This window comes from Podarcis melisellensis (genome assembly GCF_964234715.1).
Source record: "Podarcis melisellensis genome assembly, chromosome: 7".
Taxonomy (NCBI): Eukaryota; Metazoa; Chordata; class Lepidosauria; order Squamata; family Lacertidae; genus Podarcis; species Podarcis melisellensis.
The window spans coordinates 41561285-41577052 of record NC_138539.1 but is presented as its reverse complement, the minus strand read 5'-3'; the positions used below and the strand labels follow the sequence as shown (position 1 = coordinate 41577052).

Sequence of the window (15768 nt, the reverse complement as noted above, 5' to 3'; positions counted from 1 at the left end):
CTCTTGTGGTATTAATCCTGTGAATCCCTCCATTGTAGGCTCAGGTTGCATATATGTGTAAATAAGCCATATATCATAAAGACACCAGAGTCCTCATTGTGCCACATTCTGAAGGAAACACGAACCCTGAGTAAGCGCCAGGAACCCTGGAATCTCACACTGCTCAGAGATTGGGGTGATGTGCACTCATGCTTTCTCTAAAGTGCACTCAAAATTTTAGGGTTCACTGTAGGCAATCACTAGATGGTAAAATGTTGCTTTGACTGAGGAACATTAAGCACCAACAGTTCCAGGGGGTTCCATGTCAGTGTCTGGAGGGTGAAGAAGTTCTAAAAGTTTCCCTCCTCTCTCCTCCTCTCTCCTTGACAGAGACTGGCTACTTTATGCATTTTAACACCAGTGCTGGAAGTGTGTCAGAACGAGCGGTTTTAGAGAGCCGATTTCTATATCCCAAGAGAGGTTTCCAGTGCCTACAATTCTATTATTACAACAGCGGAAGTGAAAGTGATCAGCTGAATGTTTTAGTCAAGGAATACACTGATGCAAGCCCCAATGGTACCCAAAGGCTTGTAAAAATGATACAAGGTATGAAAGCATTATTTTTAATATGGATACGCTCTTGTTCTAGTTAACACTGGGGTAGCAAATCTGTGCCTACTCTGTATCACTTTAGACTGCAGGTGGGGGCTCAAATTATTGCATGCTCCTCTGTTTAAAAATAACAAAATGTTCCTCTGTATAGAATGCTAGCGTGTCAGAGAGAAGATTAAGCCACATTCCTCACCCCATAACATCAAGTTTTTGATGTGGAGGTGTGTTTTTGTTTTTAAATGGAGATCAATTAAAAAATGTAGAGTTTGAAGCTGTATAGTCCAGACACCAGTTTACTGTGCTGGTGAGGACTAGGCTAGAGTTTAATATTTCACATTTGACAAGAAAAGTTCTGAGACCACAAGTATTTTATTCTTTGGTTTGGGTTCTCCGTATTGTTTTTAATGGATTTCTCTTGCCCCAGCCCCACAAAAAGGAGGCCCATATTGATCCATGGAAGTCTTGATCTGAAATTATTATGGGACACTGTAGTGATGGACTTTTAAATTGTATTTTGAGCCTAAACTGTTAAATATAGTACATTTAAAAACCAGTAGATTGAGATCTGTGAAGTAATGTTTCCTGTGATCCACCACAGTCAGGAGGCAGGCTTCTGTAGTCTGCGTCAGGGGAAGCACTGAAAAGTCTTTAAGGATAAGTCCTGCATAAAACTCAAGTACACAAATATGAATGACTAAATGAACTGTTCAACATTTAACCCCTTTTAAGTTTCATGGAGAATGTGAAAATCTGTTTGTGTAACATTGAAATATGTTGTCAGTATAATGCACCTCATTATTCTTTTCCAGGTTCACCTGCAGGCTACTGGGAGTTACACCATGTGTCTTTAAATGTTGCAAGTAAATTCCGAGTAATATTTGAAGGCATAAAAGGATCCGATGCATCTAATGGAGGCCTTTCCATTGATGATATCAACCTGTCAGAAACTCAGTGCCCTCACTATGTTTGGCATATAAGAAATTTCACTCAGCTGGTTTCAAGCGCTACAATACAATATAGTCCACCCTTTTACTCTCCCAAAGGGTATGCATTTCAGATTGGTTTGTTCCCCACCAGTTCATTGAATTTAAACATACATTTGCACTTGATCTCTGGTGCAAATGATGACCGGTTGCAGTGGCCTTGTGCATGGCAACAAGCTACAGTGCTTCTGCTTGATCAGCATCCAGACATCCGCCAACGTATGTCAAATCAAAGGAGTATAACTACAGACCCAAGCCAACTAGGTAGGTTAATACTTGGATCAGTTTACCCTAATGGTTATATATATATATATGCTTCAATAATGCCTTAAAATTATTTCTTTCTTTCGCCAACAGTAGTGTATTAAAATTCCCAAGGTGCATGAGAAACTGCCCCCAGACCAGATAATGCAAAACAAAATAATCTATATTTAAAAAAAAGTTGAGCTGATTACCTCCTTGTGTAGACACTGTGAAATACCGTACTTTTACATGTATAAGACTAGGTGTTTGGTTTTTTTACTAAAAAATAATGTTAAAAAGGGGAGGTAGCCTTATACACGGGGCAATCTCCCCCCATTTTCTTAATTCTGAGTCCCCAAAAATAGGGGGCGTGTTATACATGGGAAAATATGGTATATAGTGGCTGTCATCATTCTCCACTCTTTATTATTTTTTTTTATATATGTGTTCCATACTCCTCTGGTAAACTTTTAGCCCTCCGGTCTGTTTTTCTTCCCCCCTGGGATTCACATTCCTCTTTCAGCTCCATTCCTTGAAAAGAAGTAAGAATCCTTTATTTCTCCTGAGGTAGCAAAGGCATGTGTGTTGACTCCTCAGTATAAGTGCACTCATGGGAGTTGTAGTCTACATGTGGAGGCAACCTCTGGCATAAATCAAGTATATCTGCCAGATGCCAGTAATAATAACCTCACTGGTCTAGACCTTAATGGTGTCGAGTGGGGGCAAGGTAAGGCAGGATTACATAAAGCCAGCATTTCTAAGCCAATCCCTATTGTGCACTACATTTCCTTTCACATATTTATCTGCAGCTGGGTGCAGTTATTGTAGGACTGAAGAGTCTCTGGAAGTTGATAGCAAAACGTTTTGTTTTTAAAACACTATACATGAGATATCCATTTTTTCCTCATTTTGTTCAAAGCTGGCCAATGGTTCCTTTGGGCCTGAGTCTCTGGAGGGCCTCCACTTGCTCCTTAAAGGTAAAGGACCCCTGGCAGTTAAGTCCAGTCGCGAACTCCTCTGGGGTTGTGGTGCTCATCTCGCTTTACTGGCCGAGGGAGCCAGCATTTGTCCGCAGACAGTTTTTCTGGGTCATGTGGCCAGAGCAGCACATGGAAACACCGTTTACCTTCCCCTCTGGAGCGGCACCTATTTAGCTACATGCACTTTGACGTGCTTTCGAACTGCTAGGTTGCTCCTTAGGATGAGATAAAAATGGCAGTAAGAGACCAACAGTGGTCAATAAAGACGCTTACAGTCTCTTGTTTGAGTTGCTCCTCTGAGAACCAAGACAAAGCTAATTGAGTAGTGGTAGCAGTGGAGGGAACCTCTGGAATAGGAAGATGAATAATGGAGATGCCAAACCTTCCCTCTCCAAATGTTTTGCGGCTTTCAGGCAGTAGACCTAGTAGGTTGGAACTGAAATGTTTTTAGAGGTTGGTAACTTTTTTGTGCCGCTGTGGGTTCAGTGGAAATCCTCACAGCCAGTGCCCATCCAGAAAGTTATCTTTGGACTTTTTAGCATTGCCCAGGCTACATAGTTTTCCTGCCCCAGTTGGAAGTGACAGCCCAGCTTAGATAGTCACTGTGTCTTGATGTTCACAGCCTACAAGAGTTAATTGAGTCACATTGTCTTCCTGCTTACACAAGAATCTTGGGTCATTCTTTTTCTTCTTCTTATTTTGCTGGAAAAAAAAGGTATATAGTTAGTATCATTTCATATTTTGCTGAACCCCTTTTCTACCAAAAATATTAGCTTTACTAATTTTTTCTTCTTTCACAGTATACGATAGACCAGACAACGTAGGAATAGTCGCTACTTTTCCTAATGGCACTGAATTCATGAGAGGTCCTGCAACTGAGTTCAGTTCCTTTATAACACAACAAAGGCTTGAAAGTCGTGAGTTTGTTAAAGAGGATAGTATTTTCATTCTTACAACAGTGGAAGGTATGTGGGTTTTGCTATGAGTGATATTGTTAGTATCAAGGATTCAGCAGAAGTAATCCCATGATAGGCAATGGGAGTCTCCCTAACACAAATAGTTCTGTATATTTTCTTCTCTCTCACTTAAGAGTTGAGACTAGAAGGTGGGCCCTGATTGCTTATGAATCTGCTGATGGCCACTGGTTGAAATGTTTTGCAAAATGTATGCTGAGCTGCTTAGACAGGCAGTCATTTGAATATGCAGAGTTTCAACATCTGGAGGTGTTAATTTTTCCGAAAGGCAAATAGATCAACCTTTATGGCAGCTGCCACATATTGGAACTTGCAACTTTTGTAATATTTCCCTAGTTTAACTGATATAGCTGCTCAGAGGCCTTTTGTCAATGAACCTGGGCAAGGCTTGGACTTAAACATTCAGTGTCTCCCCTCTCCTTCCCCTGAGCAGCTGTGAGAGGTTTAGCAGCTTTCACTTTTCAGTTAAACCCAATGTTACTTCCAAACCCCAAACTGTAGTGAATATTTACTATCCTTTTAAGAAACCAACTGCATAAACAAAGGTTTAGAGGTGGCTTTTTCTGACTAGCCATAGTTGAGACAAACGGCAGTTTATCTGGATTCAGGCATAATGTGACTAGTCTAAAATCGGAAGCTTTCCAACTCTTCCTCATGGCTGCTCCAGAGAAGGATGGAGCATGTGACATTTGCTGCATCCCATTTTCATAATGCTGAACTATTATTCTGCATTGCACCTTTATGTATCTAAGCAAAAATCACAGGTTAATATTTATTCCAAAAAGCAGTTATACGTCACTCATAGTTAGTTAATTGCAAATTGTTCTATAATGGGAAAAGGATTGTTCCTTTGCCATTAAGCTTATAAACAAAAGATCTCTAAACTTCTGAGCCCCAAACCTACTTTGATAAAATTAATAGCACCAAGTACTTTAAGATGTATTGGTTAAGTTGCAAGAATTTATGTTTTGCCTCATTTATTCACCTCAGATATATCACATTTAATATCAACTCAGCCAAATTCTACAGCCGTCACTCCAACTACAGCCACTAGTGTGTGTGAGGCCTATGGTTGTCAAAATGGTGGAATCTGCATTCTTGAAGAGGGGAAGCCAGTTTGCAGGTAAGCAATGTGTTCTTAAGTGTTCATTATTGTGGAATTCCTTCTAGAGAGGCATCGTGTTTAGCAATCTTTTATTTTAAAAATCCAATGTGAAGTGGGGGTGAGAGAACCCAAGATCTTCATATTGCAGTACTCCCACAGAGGACATTTTGAACTGAACTTCAGTTGTGCTACATTTTGTGCACATTCCACATTTGTCACTAATAATCTGCTATGTTCCTTTAGCTGTTTTAGACAACAAGTAACAGTATCCAGTCCAGGTTTCTGTTTGTTGCATGGGGGTTAACTATTTTAGGCCTTCATGCTCATCTGTTTTTGCCGGTTTCTCCCTCCATCCAGTATGGGCTTGGAAGGAATGGCCACATATTTTCCCCCTACAATTCCCAGAAATTAGACAGGCTTTAAGCATGCTTAACTAGGTTATACACCAACAGGCAGTGCATGCCAACGTAAGGAGATGCCAGGTAGGGTAGGAGATCCTAACCTCACATACATACACTAATATATGAGTGCTAATTCACGAGGAAAGATATGCTGGGGTCATGGTGGAGAGCACATTCCGTGCTCCGTCTGATTTAAAGCTGGACTGAACATTCCAGCAACCAATACAGTCATACCTCATGTTACGTTTGCTTCATGTTATGTTTTTTCATGTTGCGTCCCGTGGCTACCTGGAAGTACCAGAAAGGGTTACTTCTGGGTTTCATCGCTCGCACCTGCGCAGATACGGCGCTTCAGGTTGTGGGCTTTTCATATTGTGAACGGGTCTCTGGAACGGATCCCGTTCGCAACCAGAGGTACCACTGTATAAAAATGCCTTTCTGTAGTTCCATGATACTGTGTAGAGTTTTGTCACTTCAGCTATGGGGATCCACAGGTTCCTCACTGCTGGGTGAAAAGTATTGTGGGCCACTTAGCTTAGAATGGGGGGTTTCTGACCTGTGAGCTTCATTCGGGGGGTGGGGCTGCAGTGTGTTGAATTGTGTATGTGATTTGTTTTAACCACTGCCATGCTTTGCAGATGCCCTGTAGGTGCAGATTGGTGGTATGTGGGAGAAAAATGCGAGCAGAAGGGATCTACACAGGACACAGTTGTGATAGCAGTTGCCTCGTCTCTGTCTATATTTGCCGTTATGTTGATCATCACCATTGTAACAACCAGCTGTATTAAAAAGAAATATAGGAAAAAAATGGAAAGCCTGGGTTTACAAAATGTAAGTATTGCACTTCTGGTGGTGCAAACTTTTAGGTGGCTTTGCAATACTGACCTGTTTTCTTGCTGGGTAAGATTGTGAGGTGCAATACTTAGCCTGCCCTCAAACGTATTCTAATTGTACAAATAAGGGAAACTTGTGATGAAAGGTTGTGTGTCCTTTGCCAACACACACAGAGGCTAACACAACTCTGGATGCACTATCTATCGAGCCCCAGTAACTTCTGTTAGCTTATGCTGCATGGTGTGGCATTTATTTGGGCGGCTACATTTTTGACACAGCAATCCAAGTGAGGGAGGGTGAAACTGAGGCAGAACAACAACCAGATTCCCAGGGTCATTGCACAGGGTAGAAGGTGGGAGGGGAAATGTAGATTTCCTCTCCATCTCCTTTCTTTGGACTTCATTCCTATACAAACCTATGTGTGAGTAAGTTCCACTGAACTTCATTGACACCCTCTTTTTTTGGTAAAAGGGCTTTTCTCTCCATTGATGCAATGGAAATGAAAATTTGTTCCCCAACTGGAGTATTGGGTTTCTCTACTCCCCCTCTGCATGTCACAGGAATGCGAAGGGTTTGGGATCTAAACTTGCCTCAGTGTGTACCCAAACACTTCCTGCCCTCTTTCTGCCATTGGAAATTTCCGCAACTGCATTGAAGAGGCCACTGTGGGCAGACCTCCTGGTTGGCATGTGAAGATAGAGTCACAGAATCTTGTGTGCCCTGGGCTACCCTCCCAAGGACTGCACCTTGAAAATGTGATTAAACTGTATAAGAACTAAACAAGTTTCAAAGAATGAGGCTCTCTCAAACTACCTTACCAGTCCTTAAATATATTTTATCAAAGCAGCATCAAATAATTTTAGAAGTAGCAGTACATAATATGTTTTATTGCACCCCTCGCCTCCCCCAAAAGAGATTCAAAATGGCAGTTGCATCTCCTTTCTTCTCATCTGCAGCAATCAGCCATCTTGCCATAGAAATGTCTGTTTCTATACCTGTTTTGAAACAAAGTATACAACTTTGGATAGTTTGCCAGCAGTATGTTAGCCTACTGAAAAGCATCACCTTTCGTATTTCTCATTCTGGGTTTGCAACTCCTCTCGGATGAAACGGTTTTAGGGGAAACAGCCATTCTTTTGCGTTAAAAACAAGACAAAAGCTATATGCCACTTCTAGGATTTAATTGAAATAAATTGCTCAAAATTTAAAAAGAAGCTGTGACTTTTTCTGACCTAAAATTCTGCACAGGAACTCCAATTTGAGACTCCCATTTCCCATCTAAGAGAATGGAAAAGCAAGATAAACTTACGCCGGCAAATATTAACCTGAGCTTGATTCATGCTATGTGTTCAATATACTATGCTCTATGCAGGATAGCCACATTTATTTTGCAATTACTATAATTGTACTCTATCCAAGTGATTTAGAAGATGCCTTTTGCTCTCTTGACAGAAAACACCTCTTTGAAGATAGTGAAAGTTTGGAAACCAAAATGGATGGCCTCACTTGAACACCTTATTCATAACTTCATGTCCAGCGCAGTTTCTCCTTTGCCAACAGACATTTTACTTACAGGAAAAAGGGAAAGGAAATTATTTGTGTGTGAGTTTAAATCAATGCAAAAAAAGGCGGCTAAAAGTGATATTTTAAATTTTGAGATGGTGCAAGTTTAAGGATTTCTCTAGCATGGTACATGTCCTGGATAAGCAAAGTGGTCAGATTTCTTTATTTCCACCACATAATTTATGAAACGAAACTGGGAGGTTTCCCTTCTGTATAAGCAATATGGACCCAGAGTGAAGACATGTGTCCTACTTTTTTTCTAGAGGGGTGTCATTTGCAGGTGGTTCCCCTCCAGAATCTTTAAATGGCTTTTTAAACATCTGAGTTCAAAAAATTGTTTGGGGATTTGGCATGATAGCATTTCAAAGGGGAAAGTGGGTGGAAAATCACATATGCTTCAGTGGCAAACCTTTTCTGAAAAACTCATCAACTGCCTGGCTGCTTTGTGAACTCAAAGGTATAAAAAGCTGTTAACCTCCCTTCTAGGGAGGTAACCGAAGTTCTAAGATGTGTTTAGGGCATTTCCACTGGGGATGGCTATATCAGTTGTGCAAAATATTAGCAAAACCTCTTTGGGGATAACAGAACCTGCCTCCTTTTTTCCAATATACTGAATGATGGAGCTTCCCAATTTTATTTATTAGGTTGTTAAAATGTGCCCAAGGATAAAAGTAGCTTATTGTAGGCACCATCAGACAAAATGGGGAGAAGAGTTGTATTACTGAGGTTAGCCTTTATTATCTTGCTAACACTGCATAACAGAGTTGTACAAGTATGATGAGCAAAGGATAATAAAAACATCAATGCCCTATTAACTTTGTATGCTCCTATGTATTAATAGGAGATGGATCTTCTCTACTGAATGTCCCCATTGTAAAGAACTCTCATTACCCTCAAAGATCAAACACGAAATAGCTTTAATATACTTGCAGCCATGAATGTATTGTATTAAAAGGTGCCAGTGAAGAAAAACATGTATGTATCATCTTAACTATAGGCTCTTAGTCTTATTAGCTAAAATATGAAATTTAATCAGTTGCTTTAATGTGAATTCTCTGAAAACCGTATCTTTGCCATATCATTTCTTCATATATATATATATGGTAGCTTTTGCACATGTTTTCCAAACACAACACCCCATCTTATACAATATAACAAACCTTTGGCTATCACAGCCTAAGACTTCTGTCAACCTCGACTAATGGTTTTCTAACTTTCTTTCTGATTTTGCATTTTATTTTAATAGTTATTGCTATAAAATCCAAATATTAAACAAACTCCTTCTTAGTCCTTTCTCGCAATAATTCATATAGTTTTCTTTACAAAACTTCTTGCAACCCTACAAGCGATTACAATTGTCTTTCAAATATAATATATCATAAATTTATTCCAATCTTTCAGGAAATTCTGGTCTTGCTGGTTCCAAATTTTCCCAGTTAATTTTGCCAACTCGGCTGCCCTATCATTTCTTTAAAATTATTGTCTTTGATATCTTTCTCAGCTGATGAGAGAAAGCTGGGAAAAGAATGGACAGTTCTCCCAGTGAAAGGGTGTAGGAAGTGGAGTCTTCTGAGAAGCTATTCCTTTTAACTTATAAGACGTGCAGAGTATGCTGATGATACCAGATCGTTCAGGATGTTTACAAGGAGCTCTAAAAGAATCTCTCCAAACTGAGGTGAATGGGAAGTAAAATGGCACAATGCAACTCACTGTAAATTATGCACATTTGAGGCAGAAAATTCTAATTTCAAATATGCATTAATAGGTTCTGAACTGATGGTGATAGACCAGAAATGAAACCTTGCAGTCAGGGTGGCTATCTTGATAAAGATATCAGCTCAGTAAGCAGGAACTGAAAAAATAGGGATAATTAGGGACTGAAAAATAAAATAAAATTGCCCATATCATTATGCTGTTGGAATAATACTTAAATATTTCTGTAACAGATCTAAGCTAATGCAGTAATACCATTATGACAATGCTAGCGATTAAATAGGAATCAGACACACGAACATTAGGTAAAACGTCAGACTATTTACATCCATAAAGTTATTTATGGCAGGGGTGGTTAAGCTGTAAAATATTATCGACCATCTGAGAAACACACTGAACTGGAGGACAGATTAATTGCATACCATTTACATATCTTCAGAAAGTATGCGGTCTGTACATCAGATGGTTCTGCCACCACCATCTTCCTCTCCTCCTCTCTTGCCAGGTGGGCAGGCAGCAGACAAACCTTGGCTGGATCCAAACAACCCTAATCAGGATGTAAATAGCTGCTGGCAGTGTTCTTCAAATATTTGCACCCGAGTTCCCCTTGGAGTACAATAGCTAGCCTCTCTGAGGGTGGAAGACACAAAGAAATGAGAATGCCAGTGGAGTACTGTGGTTAGAGAGCACAGAGTTCAAATCTTCACTCTGCTTCAAAGTTTACTGCCTTTCTTGGATTCCCCAGCCCCCCAAAAGGGTTGCTGTAATTATAAAAAGGGGTTACCATCTAGGTTGCTTTTAGCTCCTTGGAAGAAGTGTTCGAGGGAAATAATAAGTATCCTCCTAGAGCTTGTTCTACATATTAGGCTACAGCATACATTAAAAAATGAAACTAAATCTAAAGATATTCAGGATGCACAGGAAAAATTCAGGTAGTTTCTAAACTGGCTTTCTTTAAAATGACAAACACTTGCACAATTTCTTGGGTGCTAACAGCTAGCGGTTATATTCCTTCTGTTCTCTGCACACAACCCAGATTAAAAATGTCAAGCTGCATATGGTAGGCATGACTGAAATTTGCAACCCTGTATTATGGCAGTTGTGACTCAGCCTTTGAAAAATTGGATCTTAAAAGTTGTTAATGCACTAACCTACTATAGGTTAGAAATAGGTTTGCAAATCTTGGTTGATCAATATTAGGGTATGTTCATGTTACTACTTACTGTGACTCTCAACATGCTCTTACCACTGTTTTTTTTAAAGCTGGGTTCACACATCATCAGCCTCAATCCACCTGTGTCCTGCAGCTTTTAGGGAAAACTCCTCTTTGATGTGTTTTTCTTGAAACCAGCTCCCATCCAGTTTGAAAATGGAAGCGACGCTGTGCTGTGGACAGTTTGGGCAGCTTTTGCAGGTGCACAGATGATGGCTTCACATGGCGCAGGGAAAGAAATCAAGTGAAGGCACACACACTTTTGCGCTGGTGTGCACAGTGATGGGAGAAAGCCACTTGGAAATGCAGCAGGAGTATGGGTCAACTTCACAGCTTCTCAGGCTGCTAGTGTGAGTTCAGATGAAATGCTGCATCACAGTTAATGCTAAGTTGGAGAAATCCATCTGACTGAGGAAATGCTCCATCTTCTAATCATAAATCTTCTCTAATCTTCTAAACACTAACACAGCCCCAAATGCAACTCTTTCGATAGCAAACTAGGATGGTTAATGCCAGCAGGGTTGTAACAAAAGGGATGTGTCAGTATTCTCAGAAAAACTCTTAAGGTTTGCAGAAGGTAAAAAAAATAAATACAAAAAGCCCAAGAGGGCAAACCCTTTCTCCAAAACCCAAATTAGGCCTGAGCATACTTAGTAGCCATGGACTTTTTACTGTCATTCGGAAAAGAAAAATGGAAAACTTGGGGAAGTGATGGAATGAACTACTGAAGGAGCACATGGCATAACACCCAATTACATTTTGTTGCAGACCCATCTGTGCATCTATACTTGGGACTGGCGGTCAAGTAATAGTGAAATAGCAGAAGTAGTCTGATCTTAGCAATGGACAGGGCTAGTTTAACAGGGAATCACAGTCCCCAACAAGTTGTGGTGAGCCTCAGGCTCATACATTTCCCCCTCTTTTATATGCCACAGGAAATGCAAAGGGTCTGCTTCCTTTTTAAAGTAATCACAGCTTCCAAGGATGTCCAAATTCATGGAACTGTAGTTTGTTTAAACTATCATTAGTGATAACAAGTTGTGATTATACCAGTTTCCCATTACTTCTGAATTAGGACAGAAACCAGACCATACATCTGTACAGATTCTGAGACACAGATGCATATATTAAGATTGCACAAGAGTATTTTAAAAAAAGATTCCAAGAAACAGTCCTGAAAATAGATGAGATCAAGATGTGCAATAAAACCAGCAGTCCTTTTTTTAAAAAAAAAACAGATCTCATAAGTATGCAGACAAATTGATCAGCTTTGCACTTTGGCAGTATTCCAACTTAATGAAATAAATTCATTTTAAGAACTCCTGTGTTTCACTTCAATTATTTTACCCAAAGAATCTAGCAATTAAGACCTTAGCATGCCAATACTGTGTTTCTAATCTGTCCATTTAACTTCTGGATGAAATAATAAACTCTACGCATTTAAAATATCACGAAAATAATATCTTTAATATACAGTTATATATATACTTACAATACACCATTGACATTTGTTCATATACATAGTAGGATTATTTATTTGCTTCTGGTTTAAATAAATGTTCCTCACCCCAAAACCTGTAAAGATATTATCAAACCGGCACATACTTTCACAAACACATACTTAGTTTTAACAATAGAATATATTTACTAAGCCAATAGATTGGGTTTTGTTTTGAAATTTGTTTATTTTTGGCATACGTGGAACCCATTTGGAAATTGAATAGTTGAGCCCAGAAGCTAAAATTTTGCCATTATTCTTTAATGTCTGATCAGCTTCTTTATTTAAGAATTAAAGGAGTTCCATTTTTTAAAAAAAGCTCATTTGTTTTAGATATTATTGAGCCTTATGTGTTTCATTTATGCACGATGTATGCATGAAAAGGGTCTTTTACTACTTTGCTGTTATTGTTTATAGTCTCATCTTGTAGTGTTTCAACTATAAGGCAACTGCATGCTGAAATACTAACTTTACATTTCAGTTTCATAACTGACACACCTTAAATTTGTGGAAGTTAATGCTCATATTGCAACTGCCCCAGTACAATACTAGTAGTGGCGGTAGGAAAGGGAGTATCATTTTTTTTTTTTGAGCTGCATCCATCCCACTCTCACACCCTGTCACTGAAGAGCCGGCTTGTTCCACATACTAAAAAGGTTTTCTTGCCACCTCTAGTTTCCCCGAGGCAGTACAAGTAATGAATCAGATGCAGGATTGTTTCTCCAAACCTCTTACGGGATTTGGGGCTGATGTTAAGAAGTTTTCATGGCCCAGACTGCATCAGGGATGACTTCCTACTGTGTTTCTCGATGCAACTGTTAAGAACCCACTTACACTTGTGTATGCTGGTAATGCAGATCAACTGAGAGATGGAGCCACATCCATTCAGCAATGCTGTAAAGTGCCTAAGTCTGTTTGGCCAACACATCTCTCCACCTCCTACTGTATCTGAAAACAAACTGGTTGCATTAATAACCTACAGGGAGGAAGAAGGGATGGAAAACTTTCCTTTCCTGAACGTCCTGAAGTTAACTTACCTTACAACCCAAACCACTGACTCGATCATTGTGGCTACTTCTAATGAAACGGTTGCCATTATGAAATCTTATTATACAGCATTATATATACCATAGTCATAGACATAGTATGGGACTTTGTTATAAATTTAGCTTTAACACCCCCCCCAATTTAGTTGCCCCCTTGGCTTTCAAAAGTGCATTTTCCTTATGCAATTAAGCAAACATTCACTAAGACAAGTGTGGGAACCCTTTGGCATTCTAGAAGTTGCTGGACCACAACTCCCATCATCTCTGGCATTTGCCCATGTTTGCTGGGGCTGTGGGCACTGTAGTTCAGCAACATCTGGAGGGCCAAAGTTCTCCACATCTGCCCTAAAGCTTTAGTTTTTGCCATTAGCAGTCTGATGCCACCCCTATGTACAATCCATTCTTACTTTGAAGAATGTTCCACAGACTTAAGCACGGCTGCTCCATCCCAAGTATGCACACAGGAGTCTTCCTGAACTTGATGGGCCTTATTTCCAAGTAAACAGACTTAGGGCTGCACTGTAAGCATCTTAAAGAAACTAAACACATTACACTGCACTATAGGATTAGCCACACCAGAGCAACAGTTACAGGTATCTTATGGATGGCCTCAATACTCCCAGACTGCCTCCTATTTAAAGGAAAACCTACTGAAATCTTGTTGTGAAAACAAGAACACGCATATATAAAGGACTATTATACAAGGTATTAATGTGCTGCACATAAAGGGATTTTGCAGCAAGATGATTAAATACAAAACTATGTCCATCGCACTGCCCCGAAACAAAAAGCAGCATCAATTCTGCCTTCAGCCAGCACTTTAGTTATTTATCAAACATGAATAGAACAGGGGCCAGAATCAGTGGCGAATCAGTGGCACATGCCCTCCTAGCGTTCACGCTTTACAAAGACCTGAGGAACAATATTATCATGCCTCTTTTATTGACCATTCTGGGTCACCCAACCACTGCCAGTGTCGTTTCTCCTGGCAGATCAAGAGGAGCAGATGATTACAAAGGCTGCAAGGTTTCTAGCTGGGGCAATCAGAATAAGGTCCACTATTTGACGGCTGATTCAGGACTCTAGACTGTGTTTTATATAACTGACTTTTTATTTTGTTCTGTGTAAATCACAATTTTTGTTGTTGCTATGGCCGATGCAAATAAAGTTTCAATCATCATCAGGGGCTATAAGATGGGATACTCCTTTTAATCAGAATATATATGGGGGGCTGCATGATTAACGTTGAGGACTGAGTCATATGAGAGGTCCTTGTTACACCTCCCAGTCCTATGTTGCAATCTGTCAAGGAGCAGGCACCGTCCCGGCAAGAATGCTGCCTGCCAGCCTGGGTGCTTCCCCTTGCTCTGAATGCTATTTGCATGGCATCATGGAAAAATTCTATCTCTGATCCTGCAAGAAATAAGATCTGTGAACATACTTTGGGAGTGAGGAGACACTGGAGTCCTTGTGTAAGTGGTCAGGGTTGAAAGGATTAGTATTGCTCCTTGGGTGGTGCACAAATGCTTAGGAATGCTCCCTCAGCCATTAATCCGCCAATAGACTAACATTGTTAAAAATATTTTACTGGGTGATGCTGGTGGGACAAACGAATTCTCAAAACGCTACAAGGCAACAACAATGATCTGTGGAAGCAAAGGCAGAGAACAGAAACCCAACAACATTCCAATGCAGAAATGAGAGTCACTACGAAGTCTGGGATAAAAGGACATGCAGTGTGTGCGCGCTACTAATCTCACCACTCGTAAGTCAGGTGTGGGGAATGTTTGCCCCCCCCCCCAGATGATGCTGAACTACAACTCCATTGACCATGCTTGCTAGGGCTGTTGGAAGTTGTTCAGCAACATTTGAAAGGTCACCAGTTTCCCACACCTGCTCTCACTAACTTCTTAAATATGATGACCCAGAAGGCAATAAAGTTACAACCAGACATAAAACAGAGTACGGTAAATTCAGTGTGCCATATAGCACTTATGAACTGAATGGATTTATTTGTAAATTAAATTAAGGTATGGGATTATTAACTGCTTTGATGCCACACCAAGACCAGAATCACAATCCTAAACGCTTGTTCTTGAAGTATATCCTATTGTGTTCAATGAGGCTTACTCCTAGGAAACATGCATAAGATTATGGTAGGATTGAGGTTGCCCAAAGCACAGAATTGTTTTCCATTAAGAGAAAACTTGCTAGAAATTGGAAACATTGCCTTCCCCCCCATCATCCTGCAAACCCTTCACTATTAAAAGATTTTAACCATGTGGTGAGCGCTTGTCAAATCACAAGGGATTATACACTGTGAGGAGCTATCACAGGAACCCTTGCTTGAAGTACAAATAGGTTTTTGAAAACAGAAACAAAGATGTCAGGCAACTGCAATTTAACTTCCAAACTGATAAGCACTCAACTGCCAAGGTTTGCTATATGATGCCAAACCACAGTTAAAATTTCTCAACAATGGTTTGACATGATTGTCTGAATGAACTGAAAGAATGTTGGCTTGGCTTGGATGCTAAGAGAAGTTGAATCTAAGAGAAGTTGGATCTTTAGACAATTTTAGGCTTTTCTCTTTCCTTAGCAGCCCCCCTATTGCTCAGAAGGGT

The 15768-nt window shown here is 40.0% G+C and overlaps 1 protein-coding gene and 1 long non-coding RNA gene across 3 annotated transcripts in view; one reads left to right on the top strand and one right to left on the bottom strand.

Annotated features, from left to right (window-relative positions):
* MEP1B (meprin A subunit beta) overlaps positions 1–8489 on the top strand; it is a 25248-nt gene extending 16759 nt beyond the window's left edge. For both annotated transcript variants that reach the window (XM_081918542.1, XM_081918541.1), the window contains exons 10-15: positions 370–585; positions 1401–1838; positions 3598–3762; positions 4762–4894; positions 5916–6108; positions 7564–8489. In XM_081918542.1, coding sequence (XP_081774668.1) covers positions 370–585; positions 1401–1838; positions 3598–3762; positions 4762–4894; positions 5916–6108; positions 7564–7578 — 1160 coding nt within the window. In that variant the 3' untranslated portion in view covers positions 7579–8489. The remainder of the gene's footprint in view (positions 1–369; positions 586–1400; positions 1839–3597; positions 3763–4761; positions 4895–5915; positions 6109–7563) is intronic.
* On the bottom strand, positions 6011–15768 carry LOC309373953. The gene is made up of 2 exons (XR_014170303.1): positions 9810–15768; positions 6011–7106 (listed from the first exon to the last, which is right to left on the bottom strand). It is a non-coding gene; the product is annotated as an uncharacterized lncRNA (long non-coding RNA).